Source organism: Charadrius vociferus, unplaced genomic scaffold (assembly GCF_000708025.1).
Source record: "Charadrius vociferus isolate BGI_N301 unplaced genomic scaffold, ASM70802v2 scaffold273, whole genome shotgun sequence".
Taxonomy (NCBI): Eukaryota; Metazoa; Chordata; class Aves; order Charadriiformes; family Charadriidae; genus Charadrius; species Charadrius vociferus.
In genome coordinates this window covers 803,631-826,354 of record NW_009647750.1, presented here as the reverse complement: position 1 = coordinate 826,354, position 22,724 = coordinate 803,631, and the positions used below count along the sequence as shown (strand labels likewise).

Below are 22,724 nucleotides of genomic sequence, written 5' to 3'. Positions count from 1 at the left end.
AAACCAGTCTCTGGCAGACAGTTACATTAGTCTTAGTGTCCTGAATTTACTTCATAGTGGGAGAAAGAAGATAAGAGTTTATGTTCAGCTTCTCAGGTCAATAGGAAGTGAATATCGATCTGTCTGTTATGTTGTACTGAAATGTACTGGGTTTTGTTGCACTTAATAGGATTGGTCTGGAGAAAGTGAAGAGGAGGAAGACACTCAGCCTTTAAGCAGGGAGGACTCGGGTATTCAAGTGGACAGGACACCTTTAGAAGACCAAGATCCAAATAAGAAAACAGTACCTAATGTTTCCTGGAAAGGTTAGAATAAGCTATAATTCTTCTGGTACGGTCATACATACTCAAATTTAGCAAACTAATGTGGCTTAATTTGTTATTCTTTAGTGAGATGTTGTGTTTTAGACTTATAATTGTAGTTTTAAGGTGCACCTTATTGTTCACTGCTTGTTTTGTTTTTAACAATAAAGAAGCAGTATGGAAGGTTTGATCTGATTTCTGTTGATGCTCATGGAGAAGAATTCTGTTTATTTCTCTAGAAATATACATGGATATTCCAATATAGATATGAAAACTTTTACTGTAAATGTAGCATGTAGTTGTGTGGAGATAATGTAAATTTTTATTATTAAGTATCAGAATACTGAAACAAAATTTGATTGGCAACAGAAACATTTGACTCAGTTCTGAGTATGAAGCATTTCTGGAAAAAAAAAATAGCTTTATGTAATTAAAACACTAGTGGCTTACTCTTGAATAGCTTCAGGGAGTATTAACTCTAGCTGTGCATTTTTGCATAGAATATTGTAGAATACAGGATACCTTGTGTAAGAAGACTGCATAATATATGTTGTATAAGCAGTAGCTAGCTAACTGGGATTAGGTCAATCTCTCACATTTAAGAAAAAAACATTTTTAGGTAGTGTACTAAATGCATAGTAAAAAGGAACATAGTGACAAAGTTGGTGATACTTGGCAGTTTATTTTTTAAGTCAGCTTGGTTTTGTGTATATCATTTGAGAATTGCCTGAGTCAGAAGTATGATTTCTGAGGAAGAATTGGAAACTACATAAATCTCCAAGTTTACTGTTTAGGACTTTTGCATCTTTTAGGAGATGAGGCATTTCTGTGTAAATCAGTTTGTGCACGATGGTGGCATATATGAGAGTACAGTAAAGTGTAAATAGTTGCAAATTGTAACTTGTTTGAGAAGATCTGTGATTCTGCAAATGAGTGGGTAGGCTTATTGATAACTTTTCCTTGGGTTTTATAAGTGTTTCCTGAATAAATAAAAATACCTCAGCGACAGTCACATATTTTCACAGTTGGTGAACCTGATGCCCGCAGCTGGCTGGAGCAGCATGTAGTTTCTCAGTACTGGACGGGAAGAGCTCCTCGCTTCTCACACAGTTTGCACTTGCATTCCAACCTAGCTGCAGTCTGGTAAGAAAACAGTGTTGTGTACATATTTCTTACTGGCATGTAATGAAAAATAATGACTTTGTTAAGCACCTTTACTGTGGAAGCATAAAGATAGTTTAGTTATTACTGATTTAGTTAAATAAATTTTCACAGCATTGAATGTGAAATAATAAAATAATCAGGGATAAAGAATTTAAAAAAACAAACAAACAAAAACCCAAAACAAACACAAAAGCAGCCAAACCCAAAACAACCCAGATTCGGTACTTCACGTATTTGCTGCTTACTTGCTTGTCTTGCTATTTATAACTCGATGATATTTGAGTGCTTTCCATTGTATTTTGCTTAACAATATGAAAACAAACTCTGGGTTTTTTTTATATACTTTAAATTCCCCCATGAACGTTGAATCTACTCAGATGTAATTAGAACAAAACTGAGCTTTAAGATCATTGCTTCATTCTTACTTTCAGGTGATTCAGCTGTTATTTCAGCCATTAAATTGTTTTAATTTCCTTTTTTCTAAGGGACCACCACTTGTACACCAGTGATCCTTTATATGTGCCGGAAGAGAGAACACTAGTCACTGAAACTCAGGTTATACGGGAAACACTTTGGTAAGACCAACATCAAAAGGCTTGCATTTTGTCTTCTAGTATTTCTCTTAAAGAAATGAGAGATTTATCTTTGCAGTTGTGCCTGACGGAAGAATTATTACTGAACTTTTAGCTTGCACTATTGCTGACAATAAAGATGCTGTTTATGTTTGTTAACCATTCAGATTCACAAAGAAGAAAGTAGCTTACTACTTCTTGTATGCATTGATTCTTCAAGTCTAACTGTTAAGAAAAACCAACTTGTTCATGTCCTGGCCCTGTGGATTTTTAATATTGTCCAAATTTAGAAAGTATGTTTGAATCATCCCATAGCTGGAAATTATCTCAATCGGAAAGGAACTTTAGGAAATGTTTATGTGATGCCAGTGTTTTATTCTTCTTGTTCTAGCAACAGCTTACAGTACCACTAGCAGCATAGTTGATCTGTGATCCTTTTTTATTTGAAGGAAAGAAATTTTTAAGCAAGGGAGACCTAATTATTTTATTAATTATATAATTATGAGTCCGTTAAGGGGGAAAAATTAATATTCTTTTTGTTTCTTTTCAAGGCTACTTTCAGGAGTGAAAAAGCTTTTTATATTTCAGCTGAATGATGGAAAAGTGGCTGTGCGGAATGATATTATTGTAACTCATTTAACCCATGTAAGTTGTTTCTGAATTTTGACATTTCCACAATTGCTTTTAATTTAGTCAAAACACATCTGACTTAATACAACAGAATGGGTTGTTCCCATATGTGAGAATGTAACGAAGTGATAGAGATGACAGTATTTTATTACATTTTAATTCATAGAAATATCTTGTAATTTAATTTTTAGGCTTTATAAAATAAGATTTTTTGCTAGATGATTCTAAAGAGTGATTATGGGTTTTTTGTTTTGTTTTGGTTTTTGTCCTAGAACTGCCTGAGATCTGTGTTGGAGCAGATAGCGGCATATGGTCAAGTTGTGTTTAGATTACAGAAGTTTATTGATGAAGTGATGGGACACAGCCCAGAAAACATCATGCATGGAACAGTTTCCACTCCAAAGAAAACTACCGAAGCCCCATTCAGAACCTATCAAGCTTTTATGTGGGCCTTGTATAAATACTTCATTAGCTTTAAAGAAGAACTTACTGAAATTGAAAAATGCATAATCAACAAAGGTACAGCACAAGGGAAATTTTAAGAGTGGGGCACACAAGGAAACTTGTATAAGAGGGAAGCATGCAAAACATTCTGCAGATACATTTTGAAACTCTGAAAGATGCCATGCTGTGTTTTAAAACCTCATTAATAACACTGATAAAATTTGTTGTTCTGTTGGATGTTACCTTTATATATCTGTTTTTTTTTCCAGATAAAACAGTCACTCTTTCAATAGTAATAGATAAGTTGTCTCCCCGACTGGCACAGCTCAAAGTGCTTCACAAAGTTTTCAGCACAGGAGTAGCGGAAGTGCCACCTGACACTAGAAATGTTGTACGAGCATCTCATCTGCTTAATACTCTCTACAAAGCTATTCTTGAATATGACAGTGTTGGAGAAGCATCTGAGCAAACGGTAGGGGAACTCATTCCTTCCTTGATAAAATGACACACTAGAATATTTAGTTAAATTTATGGTGATGGAGTATACTAGCCTTCAGCTACCAAGGATTGAGGCCAAATTTGATAGCTGTGATGCATTACTGTTTTCTGACATGAGTTCGGTCAACCTGGACGAAGTGAGATTTATGAGGAGATCAGCAGCAGTGTGTTTTTAGGACTGAGAGGAGGAAATGTGGGGAATCAGAGGCCAAGAAGCTGTTATGAAAGAGGGAGCTTTGAAATAGCTTTTCCTCCTTCTATTTCTACAACTGCATAATTCAGCTAGTGCTGAAATGTAAGGCTTTGGGTTTTTACAGTAACTTGTTGATTATGCTAGTGAAAATATAGTAGATGTCCTTTTGTTTTCAGTTTTCTACATGATAAAACCACAGAATGCTTTATGACTATCATGTACAGCTTAAGAGAGATCAGACTGGAAAAAAAAGAAAACTGCTGGTTGGGTCTAACTGCAATGACGAAAAGTAACATGAGGAAGCATGCACAATAAGCGCTTCCATTAAAACTATTAAAGCTGTAGTTTTTAGTTGAACACGTCGTCTTTAAAAATCCCTGAGTGTAGCATATCTTATGTGTATGTATATCTTATAAACTGTAATTGCACAATTAAGAGGTTAAGGCTTTGCCATATTGCTTCTAATGATTACTGTAAAAACAGCTCTTTTGTTTTTTCTTTCTTTCTTTAAATTAAGGTATCCCTTCTGTTCTCTCTCTGGGTTGAAACTGTGAGGCCATACTTACAGACTGTGGATGAGTGGATAGTCCATGGTAATTTATTTGATCCTGCAAAGGAATTTATCATTCAGAGGTAGGGATGCTGATACTGGACATACATAATGCTGTGCAAGTATAAATACAAAACCTGCTGTAGAACCTAGGAGGTAAAGGGTGACAATGAAAGTAGGTTTTCATGTTTGTTATTTTACTTAAGTAGAATTAATTTCTTAATCATACTTTTATAACTTGTCTCAAACTTCCCATTAGGGAAATTGCATTAGATATGAAGTCCTATCAGGTATTGTTCTGGAATAGAATTCAGTTGTTTTATTTTTTCCATCTATAATAAATAATTAGCAGTCTGACTCTGAGTGTGTTGACTTTTTAAAAAGTAATTAACCATTTTTCAAAACCAAGACGTTTTCAAAAATTACAGAATTTATTTTTTAATTCTTCTACTCATCTATAGTTGTTATAAATCAAATGCTACTTAGAATTAAAGTACTAGCTGCTTTTGACTTGTAGTACAAGTTACTGTAGTGTCTTGCATTACGTGCACATATCCTAAACATTACTTGAGCTGTCAATTTCTCTTCTGTTTGTATGCTACATATTGCTAAGCCTTTTCTGACAGGTTGAAGTGGAAAGTGAATATAGAAGTTAGAATTTTGGCTCGTAATTACAAATCCATTTCCCTCTATTTGCCAAACTTACTTGAACCTCTGTCTGTTAAGGCAGGTCAAGTGAAGTAAGAGGACAGTTCTAGTACTACTGCAATAAATCCTTAGTAGCTGAAACCTTTCACATCCTTATATCCTACTTGACTTTTCTTTCTGTGATTCTGTAGTTGTGTTTTCGGTGCTACCAACAAGGATGGTTTTAACTTTTATTTATATTTGTACTCCATTTTAATTATCTAGTTTAGGCTGTTTTCCATCTGACTTCAAAGACCAAACAGTGTATCTGATGTAAACAACACAAAAAAGCAAAATGAACTAAGAATTGAGTTTCACCTACTCTAGAATTTTTCAGCTTTCCCAGTAGTATTTGCTTCATTGTGGGTTTTAAATAAATCTGCAAGTTAATCACTAATCATTTTGCTAAGGATGCATGCCACTGTGAATATTTAACTTCTTGGACAAATTTAATTATATTTACTCTATTTGCCTTGTTTGGGGGATTTACTTGGTTTTACAACTGTTTTCTCTCCTTTGAGCTGATTCTTTACCCTGCTAAAGCTATCATCCTTTCTAGAGATAGTTTGTGATATGAATGAGCTTATTTTGTATAGTTTTGAAAGTGCTTCTTGACTATTCTAAGAGAAAGGCAAAGCATATACCAGGATGATATGTATCTTCTAGTAATGAAGTTTCATCTTTTGAAAAGGGAAGTTTTTTATTTCTTCACAGAAACAAAAATGTTCCAGTTAATCACAGAGATTTTTGGTATGCTACCTACACACTGTACAGTGTGTCAGAGAAGACAGAGAATGAAGAGAAGATGAGTGATAATGCCAGTGCCAGTTCTGGCAGTGATCAGGCCCCTTCAAGCAGGCAACACACTATGGTCTCTTTTCTGAAACCTGTGCTAAAGCAAATCATCATGGCTGGAAAATCCATGCAGCTCTTAAAGAATCTTCAGTGCAAAGATGGCTCTCCACAGCAGGCCGCGTCAAGAGGTGAGATGTCCGTTTGTGGACTACCATGCCTTAGGGTATCTAACAGCATGGGCATATTTTGTGTTGTAGTGTTTCCATGGTTTTGGAATAATACAAGGCTACCTGTTGAATGTCAGTATCTCAGTTGGTAACTTCAGCTGATTGAAAACTCTTACTCTTCCCATGCAAATAAGTTAAAAGATTGAGGTTCTCTTTGCTTTTTATTGCTTCAGATTTGTCTTAAACTTGTTTTCATATGCTTGCAAAACATTATTTTTTTTGTTATGAGACAAACTAAAACAACTTGTATGTTCTAATAGTAAAGCTGTTCTGTTTTAATAAATAGTTATTTTCCATTACTAACTGGTTGAGTAATTCTAACATAGTGTGTGGAACTTCTTTTTTTTTTTTGTTTAAAAAAGAAGCTTACTAATAATTAGATGAAATATACTTTGATATTTAGGATATTTATCCTGAGTGATTGTAAAACATAGTACAACAGTGTAACCAATGTTGATTTTTTTTGGGGGGTGTGGGGGCCGAAATATATTTTTTTGGTTTTGCTGTTTCTTGATGTTTAGAAGTAGAAATAGTTAAATTATTTTGGAGACTCTCCAGGTTTATTTCCCCCTTTGGTGTGAGAATATAATCTATTCCAGTGAATATGGCAGGGTTTTTTCAGGTGCTGCCTTTGCACCTGAAGGAAGAAGTTTTCTAACAGTCTCAGAAATATTTCATATTTCAGACACCCATTCAGCAGTCCATTTGAACATATGCCTGACTTTAGGCATTGGACTAGTCCTACCGTTTTAGCAATACTTAGTTAAATATGTATTTGAGTTTTTTTCGAGTAGTGGCCTAAATTTAGGATGTTAAAAGTTAGCAAGTAAATGTTGGACTATGTTTTCTATTAGAACAGAATCTTACCATGGAAAATGTTGCCCAATTTAGATGCTGAACGAAAGAGTTTGTATACACTGTTCTTGGAATCGGTGCAGTCCCGCCTGCGGCATGGAGAAGAGTCTGTTCCAGATATTATTACGGAACAGCAGGCCACGAAGCAGAGCCTGATAAAGATGCAGTCTATAGCAGAAAGACACTTGGAACTGGATGATGTCCATGACCCACTGCTGGCTATTAATTTTGCCAGGTAATGAATGATCTTCCTGCTGTATTGTTGAGAGCAATGTTTGCCTGGTGACATGTGGTAGACCAAATTTTTATTGCTGCTGAAAACAAGCAAGTGCAGAATAAAGAGGAGCACCAAAAATCAGTGGCAGACACTGAGTAAACTCCACCCTTGTGCTTAGTTAAAGAAAAGTGATTAAAATTAGTGAAGAATCTGCTGCTTACATCTGTTAGGGTAGAAAATGGGAGTAGTCTTTATCATAACAGGCTTTTAGCAAATAAGGGTTTTAATTGTGAATGCTGTTGTAAAATCTAAACTTTTAAATGTATTTGCTAGGAATTTGTACGCAGTGTCTTTGATTTGCACCAAGTATATTCTTTGAAGAATGCAGCTTCAGTTGTGCTGTGCTGAAATAATTTAGCTTTAAAAGCCTTCCAAAATTCATGGTAATTGCATAAAATTTCTTCATTCTTCCTAACATGGGGAAGTCATATAGAAGTTATAAGTGTCTTGGAAATGGGCAGGGAAGATGAACTCTGAAAATCTTACTTATTTTGTGATTACAAATAAGAAATAGCTATTTATGTTTTTCCTAAATACTAGTTGGTGCTTTATATGTTTTCATTTCAGTCCTAGGAGAAGTTTGTTTTAAAGAAATCATAATTAATAGTAGATAAGACTCTTATTAATTCCCTTGTTCATTGGGACTATTCTCTTTGTCAAAATTGATAGATTAATTCAATGTTTGACTCACCCAGTCTGTCAAGCTGGGCTTTCTCTTAGACTGGATTCAGCTAGCAGGTGGCTTTTTACAAATTGTTATTATAATTTAATCTTTTCTGTGACAAAATAATTAAACTTACTGAGTGTAGAGTGCAGATACTCTCCTCCCATGATATAATGCAGATACTATACAGGCACCCTGTATTTAAGGTACCTCAAACCAATTCTCCATGTTTGTGGTGGTGGGTTGTTTTTTGTTGTTTTTTGATGATTTTTTTTTTATTGGTTTGTTTTGTTGGTTTTGGGTTTGGCTTTTTTGTTGTTGTTGTTAAAATTTGTACTTAGTTTCTTTAATTTTATTCTTCTTTCCTGGGGAGTTCATCTGACTGCTGTATATGCACACTATAGTTTTAAAAGTTCCCATGATAATGGGTTTGTTTATTAAGCTGTATAGTGTTTGAACTTGATGTTGTTTTTTCAGAATTATTCCTTGAGCAATTATGTGATTACAGTATGCCATCCTTTTTTATATTCTGGTCACACAAAGCCAGTATGAAGGATCACTTAATAGGCTTGATATGTACTATAGTTATGAAACAGCCTTTTTTACTTCTGCACCATATATTTTAGAGCAAAGGATCCAATTTTGATTAAAATCTTTGAAGATATGACATCTTTGTTTTATATATTGTATGAATTATGAACCTTCTTCCCTAAGTAGTTTGTTTTGTTTTGAAGATTATACTTGGAACAGAATGACTTTCACGAGAAGTTTACTGGTGGGGATGTTTGCGTGGATAGATCCTCAGAATCAGTGACCTGCCAGACTTTTGAACTGACATTGAGGTCTTGCCTTTATCCGCACATAGACAAGCAATACTTGGAATGCTGTGGTAATCTAATGCAAACTTTAAAGAAGGATTATAGGTAAGAGATTTGTTTTTTCTTTTTTTTTTTTTTTTTTTAGTTACCAGTGGTATGCCATACACTAGAAATCAGACTTTTGTGTTGTGTTTCTACTCCAATTTGATAATAACCATAAAATCATTAAGGAGGAAAGAGGGATCTAACATGATAGAATCCTGGGTGAAAACTTGGTCTATCTTAAACCCACAGCAAAGCTATGATTTGTCTTCAGTGGCTGTTCAGCCGGGAAATTGTTTCAAACAGTACTTTTAATAGTGTTGTCATTTGAAACTGGAAGACAAATTTTAGGAAGCCAGAATATATTTGTTTAATGTGAGATTCAGTTTTGATACCATAAAACGTATAGTAGACAAAAAGACAGTAGACAAAAAGTAGACAAAAGAATATTATGTGATATTTTTGTATTACTTAGAGCAAAATGGCCTATTTCTTTTACTTTTCAGGTGTTTATAAGTTGTCATGCTTTTAATATGTCTGAAATACTGTATTTATAGTCACAGTTTCTGTGAGAGTTGTAGCGGTACTATTCCTCCTACTTTATCAGAAAAAGAAAATATGTATCATAATTTTTTGGGGCTCCGTATTAAAGTCTCTGCTTAGACAGGGAAGGAGATGAAATTTCAGAGAGAGTTCTAAGTTCTGTTTAGGGAAAGGATTTCTAAACACTAAGCTATTTCTGAGAATTGCCTAGCCTATAAGATAGCTGAATACCATGAGCATTTCTGTTAAAACTAGTGGGGCTGTTCAAGCTTGCAGGAGAAAATGGCTTGGTTATTTTGTTTTATTTGAGCATATGTGAAGGCTGTCTGAGGGTTAAGCAAAATATTTACTGTGTACTTCATTAAGTTAGTGTTCAATACTGAGTTCAGGCAGTGAAGAGTTTTTAAGATTTTTATTTCTTTAAGAGTTGTGTTTGTTTTCACTTGCATGATTAAGACTTAGGAAATGTTATATGTTTGTTCCTGTTCAGGCTTGTAGAATATTTGCAGGCAATGAGAAACTTTTTCTTACTTGAAGCTGGAGATACCATGTATGACTTCTATACATCTATTTTTGACAAAATTAGAGAAAAGGAAACTTGGCAGAATGTTGCTTTCTTAAACGTTCAACTTCAAGAAGCAGTTGGGCAACGCTATCCAGAGGACAGTGCAAGGTAAAGAATCTGTTTTAATGAAGTTTTGAGCTGTTGTCATCTCTTCGACCCAAGTCCCCCAGATTAAATCAGGTGGTTGGTATTTAGCAATATAAACTAAAAAAAATTAATGAAACTAACCACTAATTTAAAATAGATTATCACCAATTATATCACTTGTTTCCTTGTGTAGGTTGTCTATATCATTTGAAAGTGTTGATACAGCAAAGAAGAAACTCCCTGTCCACACTCTAGATGGTTTGACATTGAGTTACAAGGTAGGGAGTTAATATTGCTGTAGTTCTTATTCTAGAACAGATTTGAAATGTTGTATTAAAGTGACTTACGTTTTCTGTCTTGATTGTCCTCTTCTCTTCTTAGGTTCCTTGGCCTGTGGATATAGTTATAAGCTTAGAGTGCCAAAAAATTTACAATCAAGTTTTTCTGCTCTTGCTGCAAATCAAGTGGGCCAAGTATAGTCTAGATGTTTTACGATTTGATGGTAAGAAACTTGTTCAATGAAAGATATTCTAACAACTTGTTCTGTGGTCTAAGGATATAAATAGTCTGTTGCTTTCTGCAGTAAGTAGTATAAACCAGTTAGAATTTTGATTCATTCTATAAAATATTAATCGCTATTAGCTTCACAAATTAGATATATTAAGCAGGGCGTGTTTTCCACTTTTCAGCCTCAGGGACAACACTATTCATGCATTCCCGTTGTCTCTTTGATTCAGGTCTAGTTAGTTATATTGGAAACTTGTTACTTCATTCTTCAGGCTTTGCTGTTGAAAGAAGGTCTGTCTACCGCACCCTGATGTTTTGCTTTATGTGTAGTCCAAGTTTTTATGAGTAGTACCTTGCAAACAAGTTAAGAAAACAAGATGAAAAAAAGTACTCTTATTTGAGATTGAAACAGTAAGCTAGATAGTTGGGAATACGTACTCTAAGCTGCAATTTAAATATTTGGGGCTTGTAGAAAGAGATCACTTAGTATGTCCCTCACCAGGTTAATTTTTATACTCTTCCTGTCCCATATAAAGTGAATACACACTTCATGTCCTAGGAAAGTAAATTAGAAAGCTGATGGGTTCACCTGTGTTTTGTGCATCAGTTAAGTAATTCTCTTCCTAAAAGTGTGTGGGTTTTTTATTGCTTAAACTATACAAGTATGGCTTTGTGCTTAAGTCTTTTCCCCTTTGTGGAGATAGTATACACATTTATATGTAATGTAGATTATTTTTTTTTATCCGTTAACGTAATCTTTAGCTCTTAAATAGCATTTCCTGTTCTAGTATTTATCAAATTGCGTTGTACATATATTGTCAAAGTGTTCAGTATATCTTTGCTGTATTTTAATAACACATCTGAATTTGCAAGAAAAATCTTACATCAGTATTGTGTGCATAATAGTAAGAAATAACAAATTTCAGTTTTACGTAACATTTTAGCTACAGTTGTTCTTCGTAAGCACTTCAATATAATACTGTTGCCTTTTCTTTTTAGAACTAGTCTGTGCTGCAGAAACCCCGCAGGTTAAGGAAGGAACTTTATTAGAACAAGGACCTCTTCCTCTATTCGGACCGCAAACAGAAAGTATAAAACAACAAATACATCGCATGTTCCTCTTAAGAGTGAAACTTATGCATTTTGTTAACAGCCTGCACAACTACATCATGACTAGGGTTTGTCTTATATCACAATTTAATTTATATTATGAACTTGTAACTGAGGATGCAGTATTAATTTTCATTTAAAACATTAAAAAAAAAAACAAACCGAAAATGAAAAGCAAAATCTTAGTCTAATGTCCTTTCTGCAAAATAATTTTAATCTAAAAGTGTTTCAGTTTAACTTGGCAGTTTTAAATCGGTAATTCTAAAAATGCTTCAGAAGTTCTACGTGCATATGATTGATCTTTGAATATTATAGTTCTTTCTGACTGTTTCTCAAATATAAAGGCAATGCCTGTAGATTCATATCTGCTCTACTATTGTCTTTTTTTTTGCTTCTAATAAAATCAATAGACTCCAAATCAGCTCCTGCAAGGATAGTCTGTTTGCCTTTGTGCAACGGTAGTATTCTTGTTTATATGAAGTATGACATTGTGCAGTTATGAGAGGAGCTCGAATATTCTTGCTATATTGATGGTAATTTGGAGGGTAAGCCTGAAATTTGAGAGAGAAAAGTGAATGAATCAGGAAATTTTAGTCTCTTAAAAAAAAAAATATTAGAAGAGAGTCATAAGCACTTGTGTGCAACATGGAATTTAATAACTATGGTTGTCTTCTTAAGATTCTTCACAGTACAGGCTTAGAGTTTCAGCATCAGGTAGAAGAAGCCAAAGATTTAGATCAATTGATAAAGATTCACTACAGATACCTATCTACAATCCATGATCGTTGCCTACTGAGAGAAAAGGTGGGTAAAAAAGTGTGCACATTTGATATATTATCAGGACAAGAAAGTAGTTTAGTACTAATTACGCTGTCTGTTTTGCAGCTTATACATACTAAGCCATATATAGGTACTCTTGAAGAAATGGTAGCTTTTCCAGAGTTAACATTGAGATACAGTTTCCCTTGCGAGTCTCAGCTTAATTCTATCAAGAAGAAAAGATAAAATTAAATTCTTTATATTGGATTTTACATGACTCATTTGTTTTTGAGATGGGATGATTTGAACAAACTGAGGCTTGGTAACGTATGAGGATTTTATACATACTGGTATGGCAGGAAATGGAGATAACATGCGTAGCATTGTAGGTTTTTCTGCCACGTACTGTCTGTGCATAGTCCTCATCGAAATAAGTCAGCCGTGAAGTGAATTAAGAGAGCAAATGCAAAACACAAATTTGGAAGAATCGCAGCGTACTTAGGAGATTGTTTTTACAGATCAGATTAAATGGCATGGGATACCTCTGTGTTGCAGTTTAATAATGAAAATTATTATGCTTAATAATGAATTTCTGACTGTTATTCCTTTTGTTTTAATTGTTATTTTAGGTGAGCTTTGTGAAAGAAGCTATAATGAAAGTATTGAATTTAGTATTGATGTTTGCAGACCGTTGGCAGGCTGGTTTGGGGGCCTGGAAGTAAGTACGTGTACCTAAAATTCTACATGGTCATAATTTCACAGATCAGAATATGATTTTGAGGTTGGGGTGGGGTTTTTTTTGCATGAAATAACAGGACTTCTCACTGTTTAACAGCAGGTACCAGAGGCTAATTGCTATTTCTTAGAAAAACTGAAATTTATTTTAAATACAACCTAACAAGTTTCATGCACGTGTGTCAGTGTATGTTCAGTATTTTCAAATTAAAAGGGTGGCCAATATATAACTTCTAAGTGTTTAGAAAGATTGTAGAGCATAGCAACAAAGAGGGTTTTCTTTTCCTTCATATTTGTTTGTAACAGTAAAATGAGACGTTCACGGGTTTGGTCTATGATCGTGTTTCCTGGTGATGATTTAAAATTGTAGACAGCTAGATGCTGACATTCATTAATTGCTTTATGAAAAGTGGAATTATTTCATTTGGCCTGCATTTTAGAAGGCAATACGTTTTTATTCTTCTTTAAAAAAATAGTCATCTTAATCTAATCTCTAAACCTCCTAATTTTTCTAATCTGGACTGTCCAAATTATAAAGCCTTTGCAAAAAATTTGTGGTAAAAATGTGAAGCTGTTACAGTCAATGAAAATTCTGCCATTGACTTTGGAGTCAAGATTTTCATGCAAAATGTTTGATTCCATTAGTTCAAATGTTCAGATTTTGTATTATTGGTAAAATCTGAAATTGATTTTGCTCTATCCCTTCCTATAGTACTTTTTCTATAGAAACAACCCAGGATGTGTGTGTTGTAGTTGGGATTTTTGGAAAAGATATGTGCTTCCTTATGTACCATGATTGACGTTAGAAATCCACCTGTAATTCCAAGATAAGATCAATGTGTTGGTCTGTGAATCAGTTGCTCTTCTCTAAGCCATCCCTTAGACAAGATTAAAAGTAAGATCTGATTTATTTATTTTTTTTTAGAATAGAATAGAATCATTCAGTTGGAAGGGACCTACAATGATATCCAGTCCAACTGCCTGACCACTTCAGGGCTGACCAAAAGTTAAAGCATGTTATTAAGGGCATTGTCCAGATGCCTCTTAAACACTTGACAGGCATGGGGCATTGACCACCTCTCTAGGAAGCCTGTTCCAGGGTTTGACCACCCTCTTGGTAAAGAAATGCTTCCTAATGTCCAGTCTAAACCTCCCCTGGTGCAGCTTTGAACCATTCCCACATGTCCTGTCACTGAATACCAGGGAGGAGAGATCAGCACCTCCCTCTCCACTTCTCCTCCTCAGGAACCTGTAGAAAGCAATGAGGTCATCCCTCAGCCTCCTGTTCTCCAAACTAGGCAAACCCGGAGTCCTTAGCTACCTCACAGGATATGCCTTCCAGCCCCTTCACCAGCTTTGTTGCCCTCCTCTGGACACATTCAAGGACCTTCACATCCTTCCTAAGTTGTGGGGCCCAGAACTGCATACAGTACTGAAGGTGAGGCCACACCAACACTGAATGCAGTGTGATAATCCCCTCTTTTGTGCGGCTGGTGATGCACCCCAGGATGCGGTTTGCCCTCTTGGCTGCCAGGGCACACTGCTGACTCCTGTTGAGCCTGCTGTCAACCAGCACCCCCAGATCCCTTTCTGCAGGGCTGCTCTCCAGCCACTCCTCTCCCAGCTTATACTTTATACTTCTGCTTGTGTAACCTGCTGCTTGAAGGATGAATGATAGTGGGCAAGTCTCCAAGGCTGTGTCTGACACTCAAGAGTTGATCTATGGCCCTGAGGCCAGCTGGTGCAGACTGGCTCACACTCATATTTTTCATGATTAATTCTCTTTGGCACAGGTGCTACCTAGAACTTGGATACCACTCTCCTGTGGCATTAGGAAGTTGCTATTTTTGGAGTGTTTTTCCGATTCAAAATGTCAGAAATAATTTGTGAAGGCTGTTGATAAAGACTGAAACTCAGGGCATGTAGTTGCTTGCTCTTGGATGTGGCATGAAAAAGTCATAGCTGGTATAGTGTCATCCATATCCTCTTGGGAGAGGAGAAAAAGGAAAGGAGTGACTATTGTGAACTACATCCTCTCCTTCTGGTCAGTGCTAGCTGGCACAGTCCAAAGTGGAATTCAAGGGTTGTCTGATAGTAAAGCAGTGTGGGTTTACACCAAGGAGCTGTGAAGCAACAGGGACCAGCAATGGCTGTCTTTAAATACAAAAGTGTGTGGGAATAATAGTTGTCAGTTGGAACTACACAGTTCCTCTTAGTCACTGTAGAGATTTCTAAGATGAGGAAATTATTAATGCTGTTGTGATAGTGCTCAGATGCTCCTGTCAGAATTGCCTTGGTTTTCTAGAAGTAGTATACACAGGCATAACTGAAATGTTTTAAGTTTAAGACAGAATGCTCTGCGAAGATTACTTTTGTCATTTACTATGAAGTTCTTTAGCCTGGAGAAAAGGAGGCTCAGGGGAGACCTTATTGCTCTCTACAACTACCTGAAGGGAGGTTGATGAGAGATGGGAGTTGACCGTTTCTGTCAAGTAACAGGTGATAGAACAAGAGAAAATGGCTTCAGGTTGCCCCAAGGGAAGTTTAGATTGGATATTGGGAAGAATTTCTTTACTGAAAGGGTCACCAGGCATTGGAACGCGTTACCCAGGGCAGTGGTGGAGTCCCCATCCCTGGAGGTATTTAAGGGTCGTGTAGATATAGTGCTCAGGGACATGGTTTAGTGGTGGGCTTGTCAGTGTTAGGTTATTGATTGGACTAGATGATCTTACAGGTCTTTTCCAATCTAGGAGATTCTGTTTTGGTCGTATTTTGAAGATAACATAGTGCTAGTCTGTTAAGCATTCCTCTGTTAAACTGTTTTGTAGGATGGAATCTATAGAGAAGATGGAATCTGATTTTAAAAACTGTCACATGTTCCTTGTAACTGTTCTCAACAAAGCTGTCTGTCGAGGCTCTTTTCCTCACTGTAAGTACATGAAGCTTTTATCATACCTGCACTTACTGGGGCACAAGCTTTACTTGGATTGTAATGATGTTTTAATCTTTTAATGTTAACATTAATCTTAACCTCATTTTGTGAGGTATTTGCAGATGGACATGAAGCCTTACTTAAGAAGTTAACATTATTTTTTTTAGAGTATTTGTGCCATGCTTTTTTTATGACAGCCATCTTCAGTTTACCTGTTTTCTTGATGCAGGGATGTTGATGTAGCTAAGCAAATGACAAGCAGTTTTCTAAACAAATAAACTAAACTAACTTCTGGAGGGCATAGAAAAGCATTCTTTTTTTGTTGTTGGATGACAGCTATGATACATGTTGAACAGATAAAATTTTAGTATCGTGGTGCCTCAGCTGCAACTGCACTGAGCTCTTGGCTCTGCCCATCTGTTGGAATTTACTTCCTCAGTAGCAGAAACAGCAGATGATGACATGTCTGTGCTTCTACTTGCAGCCTGATATTAGCTTAAGTTGCTTATCAGTGCCTGTTTGAGTTAGTGGGGATGTAGATGCATGTTCTAATGGGTTTCTAAAAGAGGTAGTATCTGACATGACTGCTACTCAGTCTACGAGAGCTTGTCTGCAACAACTGTCTGTGAGAATGGCTTACTATATATAACTCCCTACAATGTTTCTTCTTTTGTGTGTGTGTGTGTGTACAGCAATTAGTATTTCAAACAAAGGAGCTACTTTCTTACCACCCGACCCAATTAGTGGATAACTGGTGGTGAAATATTGTCTAAACTGTCAGAGATTCATAAAATGTCTTACCATCTTTAAGTCCTGAAGTGCTAAAATTAAAAAAAAATAAACTAGTATCTTCCTTTTAAACTACAGAACTGAACATTGCAACAAATACTTGCAGACTGCTGCAAATGCAAATATTAACTACTTTTTTTTCTGGTTTGGTTTGCAGTGGAATCTTTAGCTTTGTCACTCATGGCTGGCATGGAACAAAGTTAACACCTGAATCCATTGAATTACGAAAGAACTGAAAGCACCATTTGTGCTGAAATTCCCATGTTAAAAAAAACCTAAACATTTTACACTCCAGTTTGAAATATGCATAGCTAAATGATGCTGATGGTTAAGAGCTGTGTAGAATTGTTTAAAATGTAAATAATGTACAGGTATTTAAGTGTATTGGTTGTGGCAGTATTTTTCTCTGTATGTATATGCTTCAACATCAAAAAACATGTATAGTGATAAATTCATCCTGTGTAAACAATCTTACTTAAATACATGAAATGTACTTCATGCTGTAAAAATGATTTTATTTTTTTTTAATTAAGAACAATTCCTGATTTATTTTTCCATTAGTTTTGCAGCTGTGAATAGGTCACAGGACAGTGTGGAGTGGTGTGACTCAATTCACATTATTCAAAATTGTTGGTTGCAATCATTTTTGGCCTTTTTTTCCTTTGAAAAAAGGCTAAGAGGCATTCCATCTTATTTCTTAAGAACTCTTTGGGAACAGTTATGTCTGTTACAATAAGCTGATATAAAAATACAAGATTAACTTACCAAAATGGATTATTGCAGACCATAAAGTACTAGTATTTTTTTTTTTAAAGGTGAAATGATCAAATGCTTACTTGTTTTAGTGGAAACTCTTGTCCATTTAAGATCACAGTGTGTAATGTATTAATTTTAACTATTGGATTGTTGAGATGTTTCAGAGGTGGTCAGGTATGACTTGACCTTTCTCCTCCTAAGCTTTTTGCAGACAAACCTTACATCTAATAGCTAATCTCTTGTGAAGTGGTAGATTGTAATATAAGGGTATGTTTCTAGAGAAGTAAATGTGGAACGTGTTCTGCACAAGATGAGTTGCCCTGTCTCCTCCCTGTCCCAATCCAGTATCAGGAAGGTTTCATTATAGTCCCAAGGACAAGATTAAGACACTTACGTCAGTCAAATGTCATACAACCTTTTACTTAAATTCTCTTAACAAACCGCGAAGGAATAGTAAAAAGGGAGGCAAAGGGAAGGCAAAGGGGAAAGGAAAGGGGTTAAGGAAGAAAAACAAAGAAAGAGGGAAAAAGTTCGCTACTACCACCGAGTCCAACCGTTTTCTGCTGATTCTGTCTGAAGTCTTCAATCGTTACACGTTTCATATAGTCCAGGGAGGCGAGGAGAAAGGAAGAACAAAAAGGGCCCACCAAAGGACGTGTGCTCCTTATATAGGGGTCCTGCTCATGCGCAGCTCAACCATAAGCGCTGTTCCAGTACGAGCCTCTTCCTGCTCTTTTTGCACCTTTGGTCCCTGTGCAGGCGCACACTGTCGTCCACTTCCAAAACCGTGAAGATGGTCCTCCCGGAAGATGGTGGCACAGCGGCAATGTTGAGACAAAATCGGATCTGGTATTGGTTCTCTACACCACCCTGTGGCTCGACGTTGCACAGAGAGAGGAAAGAGAACACGGACAGGCGTGGGAGAGTTGGGGATAAGGGCGGAGGGGAAAAAGGGAACAACAGGGATTAAACAAAGATGTTGCCCAATGCAAGCTTATTCTTGAATAGTTTTGACAACATTTAACTTTACAGAACAGACATGGGCATTGAGTCAACAAGGTAAGTAACTGCTACAACAAGTACAACGCGGCTGGCAAGTATGATATGAATATCAATATGCAATTTTCTTTCCTCACAATAAATTGGGAATGGACCTAAATGATAGAAACCGAGGTGGGTTGTGGCCGATTGATGGCACGGATATATTTTATGCTGTCGAGTGAGGTAGTAGGAACAAATTGCATATTTGATACGACATGTCGAATTAGCCAAACAAAGCAAGGAATTATACAGGGTAAGAACATTAGGGCGGCAACGACACATAGCAGATACAATATTAACTGTTTGACCCATGGTGCCCCTGGTAGCAAGGACCATAAATCACCATTTCAGGTCTGGACAGGAACGTGAGCTATTTTTCGAATATCTTTGGTCAGCTGGAGAACTACTTCACCCACATCATCTATTTCCAAGCAACAGTTGGAGACATTCAATTTTCCACACACCCGTCCCTCCTCAGCCAACAAATAATCTAGAACCATGTGGCGCTGAAGGATTGCCATGTGCATTTGTTGGGACTGTCAAGTTAACAAATCTATTGCGTCAGTGGTTTTGTTGGTAATAATCTCTAGAGCCGCTTGTAGCTTAATTATTCGATTTAGGTTATAAATTGGTTCTCTCGCCCATGGAATGGGCTAGTTAGGATTCCAAGTTGCTGGTCCATAATGTTGAATTATTCGTTGAGGGGGCCACTCATTATTCCCCAATTTTTGCGTCCCACCCAAATTTACCTTTATGGATCGCATCTTACGGGCAACGCTTCTATCCCCGAGATTATCATATACTTGTACATCTAACCAGGGTCCACCTGTTTCTGGTAAAAGGAAGAATAAGGGTCTGCTGATTCCTATATAACAGACTCCCGACCACCCTGCAGGTAAAGATTTATATGCTGTGTGCCCACAAATCCAATAGTGTCCTTTTTTAGCTCTATTGCCCTGAGCAAATGGCCCATTTTTCCCTGGTGGAAATTGGAAATAAGTCATGTCTCTGTTGCCCAGAGGGCTGAAAAAGGTGGTTGCCCCATCCCCTATCCGGCCGGTGCAATACCATGCCCCCGCAGTGCCTCTCCAGTTGCAGGTTTGTTTGTAAAGATGGTAATTGGGTCACTCAAGTATTAAGGTTTCATTTTTGTCTGACCAATATCCCTCAAACCCTCAATTATGTCCTGTCTCATCTAGCCATGCCCACAGGTGGACATCCTTTTCCTTGTCAAGGTGCTTACGTGTGAGAGTCCACTGACATCGGCTTTCTTCCACTTCGATCCCTCCCTTTTGGGTGCGATTTAAACAATATTGCCCTTTAGTCGGAAACTGAATCAGCCAGGTCCCACTGTCATCCCACAGATCATCTGTGGTTTCGCTGTAAGTGCTTACGATTTGGTCTGGGGTGAGGGGTACGGATGTCCACGGCCAACTTGATAGTCCCATGGGTCCACTGCATACCCAGCAGTGGCTCAAATTGAAAGTTTGACTTGCAGCTTTTGCCAGCAACACGAATTCATTGTTTTCGAAGGGATGGTATGCAGGAGGGGAAGGTAGGAGTGGTCGTTCATCACTTACATGGAGGCATCCCTGAGTTAAGATGATCCAAAGTAGCAGGTACATCGTTGTTGTATTGCTGTCCTTAAAAACAAAAAACAGGGACAATCTTGCTTCTCGGGTTAGAAGGAAGGAATAATCAAGTTTGTGTGGATTTTGTGGGTTCTCCCATTAGCATCTTTTGCCTTCCAAGTATATTTTTTCAGCGGGGTGTCTAATATAAGGGGGACGGCTCCCACGGTGGGGAGCTCGACCAGAACAGGCTGACCAGGGGAGTGAGATGGGACATTGAGGGGATCGGAGCCTTGAGAGGTCGGTACAAGGGTTGGGGCTTGTGGGTAGAATGCCGCAATTTTCAGGCACCCATTTGTGCCTCATCAGCTATTAACACTGGCCACTGCCTCCCCCACCCGCTCATCCCATCCTGGTTTGTGTGGTTTCAGGAAGCACTTGAGCAGCCTGTTGGTCTGTTCCACAGTCTCGTTCGCTTGTGGATAGTACGGAGTGTGGAACACCCATGAAATTCCTTCTTGAGCTGCCCACTCTCAGACCATTTTGACAGTGAAATGCGAGCCATTATTCAACTGGATGGTTTGCGGTTTGGGAAAGGTCCCGAACCACTCTTCAAGGGCTTTCACTGTGCTTTCCCCAATTGCCTTTGCACAGGCCTGGGCTTGTAAAAGTCTGGAGTCAACCCCCACCAGCACATAACACTGCCCTGCGGACTTTCGGAAGGACCCAATATAGTCGATTTGCCAGGCCTCCCATAAGCCTTTCCCTTCCCTGAGGTGCAGGGGCTCCTTTTCTAAGGGGTGCCTGTCCAGACGGACATGGCATTGTTCACAGGAGGATATGCAGGTTTTGCACTCCTCCCTGGTGACTCGCCATCCTCAGGCCTGCACCTCACGGAACAAATCGTTGATCCCCGAGTGCCTCCACTTCATATGCAACCACGGGCCAACTCACCTGCCTCTGCATTCCACCGGCTAGCCAGGGTATCAGTTTGTTGATGGGGAGTTACCCATGCTACCGCAAACGTCCCCTGTGCCTTGCAATCGCAAGAATATCTTTCTACCTTTCCTTTTGCCAAATTGGTATTCTATTGACTTCCCAGCCGTTCTGCTCCCAAAACAGAAGCCATGCTGTGCAGCCCTGGAACACCGCATAGGAGTCCGTATAAATGTGCACAGGGAAAAGAGTCTGTCTCTCATGTTGAAATACGCTCCACACTGCAACCAGCTCTCCCACCTGCACACTGCCCTCCCCTTCTGTAATGATCTGCTCCTTGGTTTCTACTTGAAGGGCCACAGCCCAGTACTTCCAAACTTTCCCTTCATGCTTTGATGAAGGGTCGGTAAACCATGCATTTAAAACCTGCTCCGAGAATGGGGGAGCTACCCTGATCACAGGGGGAAGTTGCGGGGTCTTCCTATTCAAGTTCACCTCATCTTGGATAGGCAGTATTTTAGCAGTCCCTTCTGTCACGGAAAAGATCTCGCACTAGTGCTCTATTTGAGCATACCATTTCCTTACGGAGGCCCTCTGAGCCACCCCGTCAGGGGGTAGGGTCCCTATTAGGACTGCTTTGATCACCTTGAACGAGCCCCGAAGAACTATGGGTTGTTTTCAAATAGTTTGTTTGGCCTCCCATAAAGCTAAGCTAACCACAAACCACCCCTTTTCCCAAGCAGTGTATTGCTTTTCGGCGTCCTTGAAGTTGCGCGAGTAAAACATGACAGGCTGGATGGGCCCTGCGGGCCCCTTTTGCCACAGATGAATGGAGAGCCTGGTCCAGGCAAATCCCCATTCAATCTGAATCAGATCAGTGGGATGGATTGGCCCTAAAGCTTAATAGGCATTTCCTTCAAAAATGAGCAGTTGCAAGGCTTCGGCATGAACTGGGCCCCCTTCCCACTGAGCCTTTTTTCTCAGTAAATCATATAATGGTCTGGCAACAATTGAAAAGTCGGGGACGTATTTCCTCCAAAACATGAGCAACCCCAGAGCATGTTTTAAATCCTTTTTGGATTCTGGCATTTTGATGGAGTCTAACGAGGATAGGTTATCCACGGGAATACAGGTCATTCCCCTACTCCACCAGATTCCGAAGAATTTCACCTCACTGGAGGGAGTCTGGATTTTTTCGGGTGGGATCGTCAGTCCTATCCATTCCAAGTGGGCAATGATAGCGCGTTGCGTTTTTTCAACGCCCTCTACCTGGCTCCCTCCTACAAGCATCTATATACTGGTAAATCTTGACTGCTGCTTGTATGGGAATGATTTCAAGCTCTCGGGCCAGCATGTGATGGGCTAGTGTGGGGAAGTGTTTGCATCCCTGAGGCAGTTGAGTAAAACGTATATTGTTGTGCCTCCCAGGTGAAGACAAAGCGCTCCTGGTCCTCAGGTTGCAGCGGGACCATAGAAGAACATGTCTTTGACATCGATTGTTGCCATCACCGTGTGGGATTGTTCCTGGATGGTTGATAGGAAGTTCCATCTTAACATGAGAAGGAACTTCTTTACTTTGAGGGTAGTGGAGCACTGGAACAGGCTGCCCAGAGAGGTGGTGGAGTCTCCCACTCTGGAGACATTCAAAACCCGCCTGGATGCTGTCCTGTGCAAC

General features: G+C 38.2%; 1 protein-coding gene across 1 annotated transcript in view; it reads left to right on the top strand.

Moving 5' to 3' along the window:
• TUBGCP5 (tubulin, gamma complex associated protein 5) overlaps nt 1-17,242 on the top strand; it is a 69,042-nt gene extending 51,800 nt beyond the window's left edge. Inside the window, exons 6-23 of the mRNA XM_009882116.1 lie at nt 170-305; nt 1,328-1,445; nt 1,952-2,041; nt 2,590-2,683; nt 2,941-3,187; nt 3,382-3,584; nt 4,321-4,436; nt 5,755-6,023; nt 6,954-7,152; nt 8,593-8,781; nt 9,752-9,934; nt 10,107-10,191; nt 10,295-10,415; nt 11,420-11,598; nt 12,209-12,334; nt 12,919-13,007; nt 15,853-15,953; nt 16,903-17,242. Coding sequence (XP_009880418.1) covers nt 170-305; nt 1,328-1,445; nt 1,952-2,041; nt 2,590-2,683; nt 2,941-3,187; nt 3,382-3,584; nt 4,321-4,436; nt 5,755-6,023; nt 6,954-7,152; nt 8,593-8,781; nt 9,752-9,934; nt 10,107-10,191; nt 10,295-10,415; nt 11,420-11,598; nt 12,209-12,334; nt 12,919-13,007; nt 15,853-15,953; nt 16,903-16,949 — 2,592 coding nt within the window. The 3' untranslated portion in view covers nt 16,950-17,242. The remainder of the gene's footprint in view (nt 1-169; nt 306-1,327; nt 1,446-1,951; nt 2,042-2,589; nt 2,684-2,940; nt 3,188-3,381; nt 3,585-4,320; nt 4,437-5,754; nt 6,024-6,953; nt 7,153-8,592; nt 8,782-9,751; nt 9,935-10,106; nt 10,192-10,294; nt 10,416-11,419; nt 11,599-12,208; nt 12,335-12,918; nt 13,008-15,852; nt 15,954-16,902) is intronic.
• Nucleotides 17,243-22,724: the final 5,482 nt, after the last annotated feature.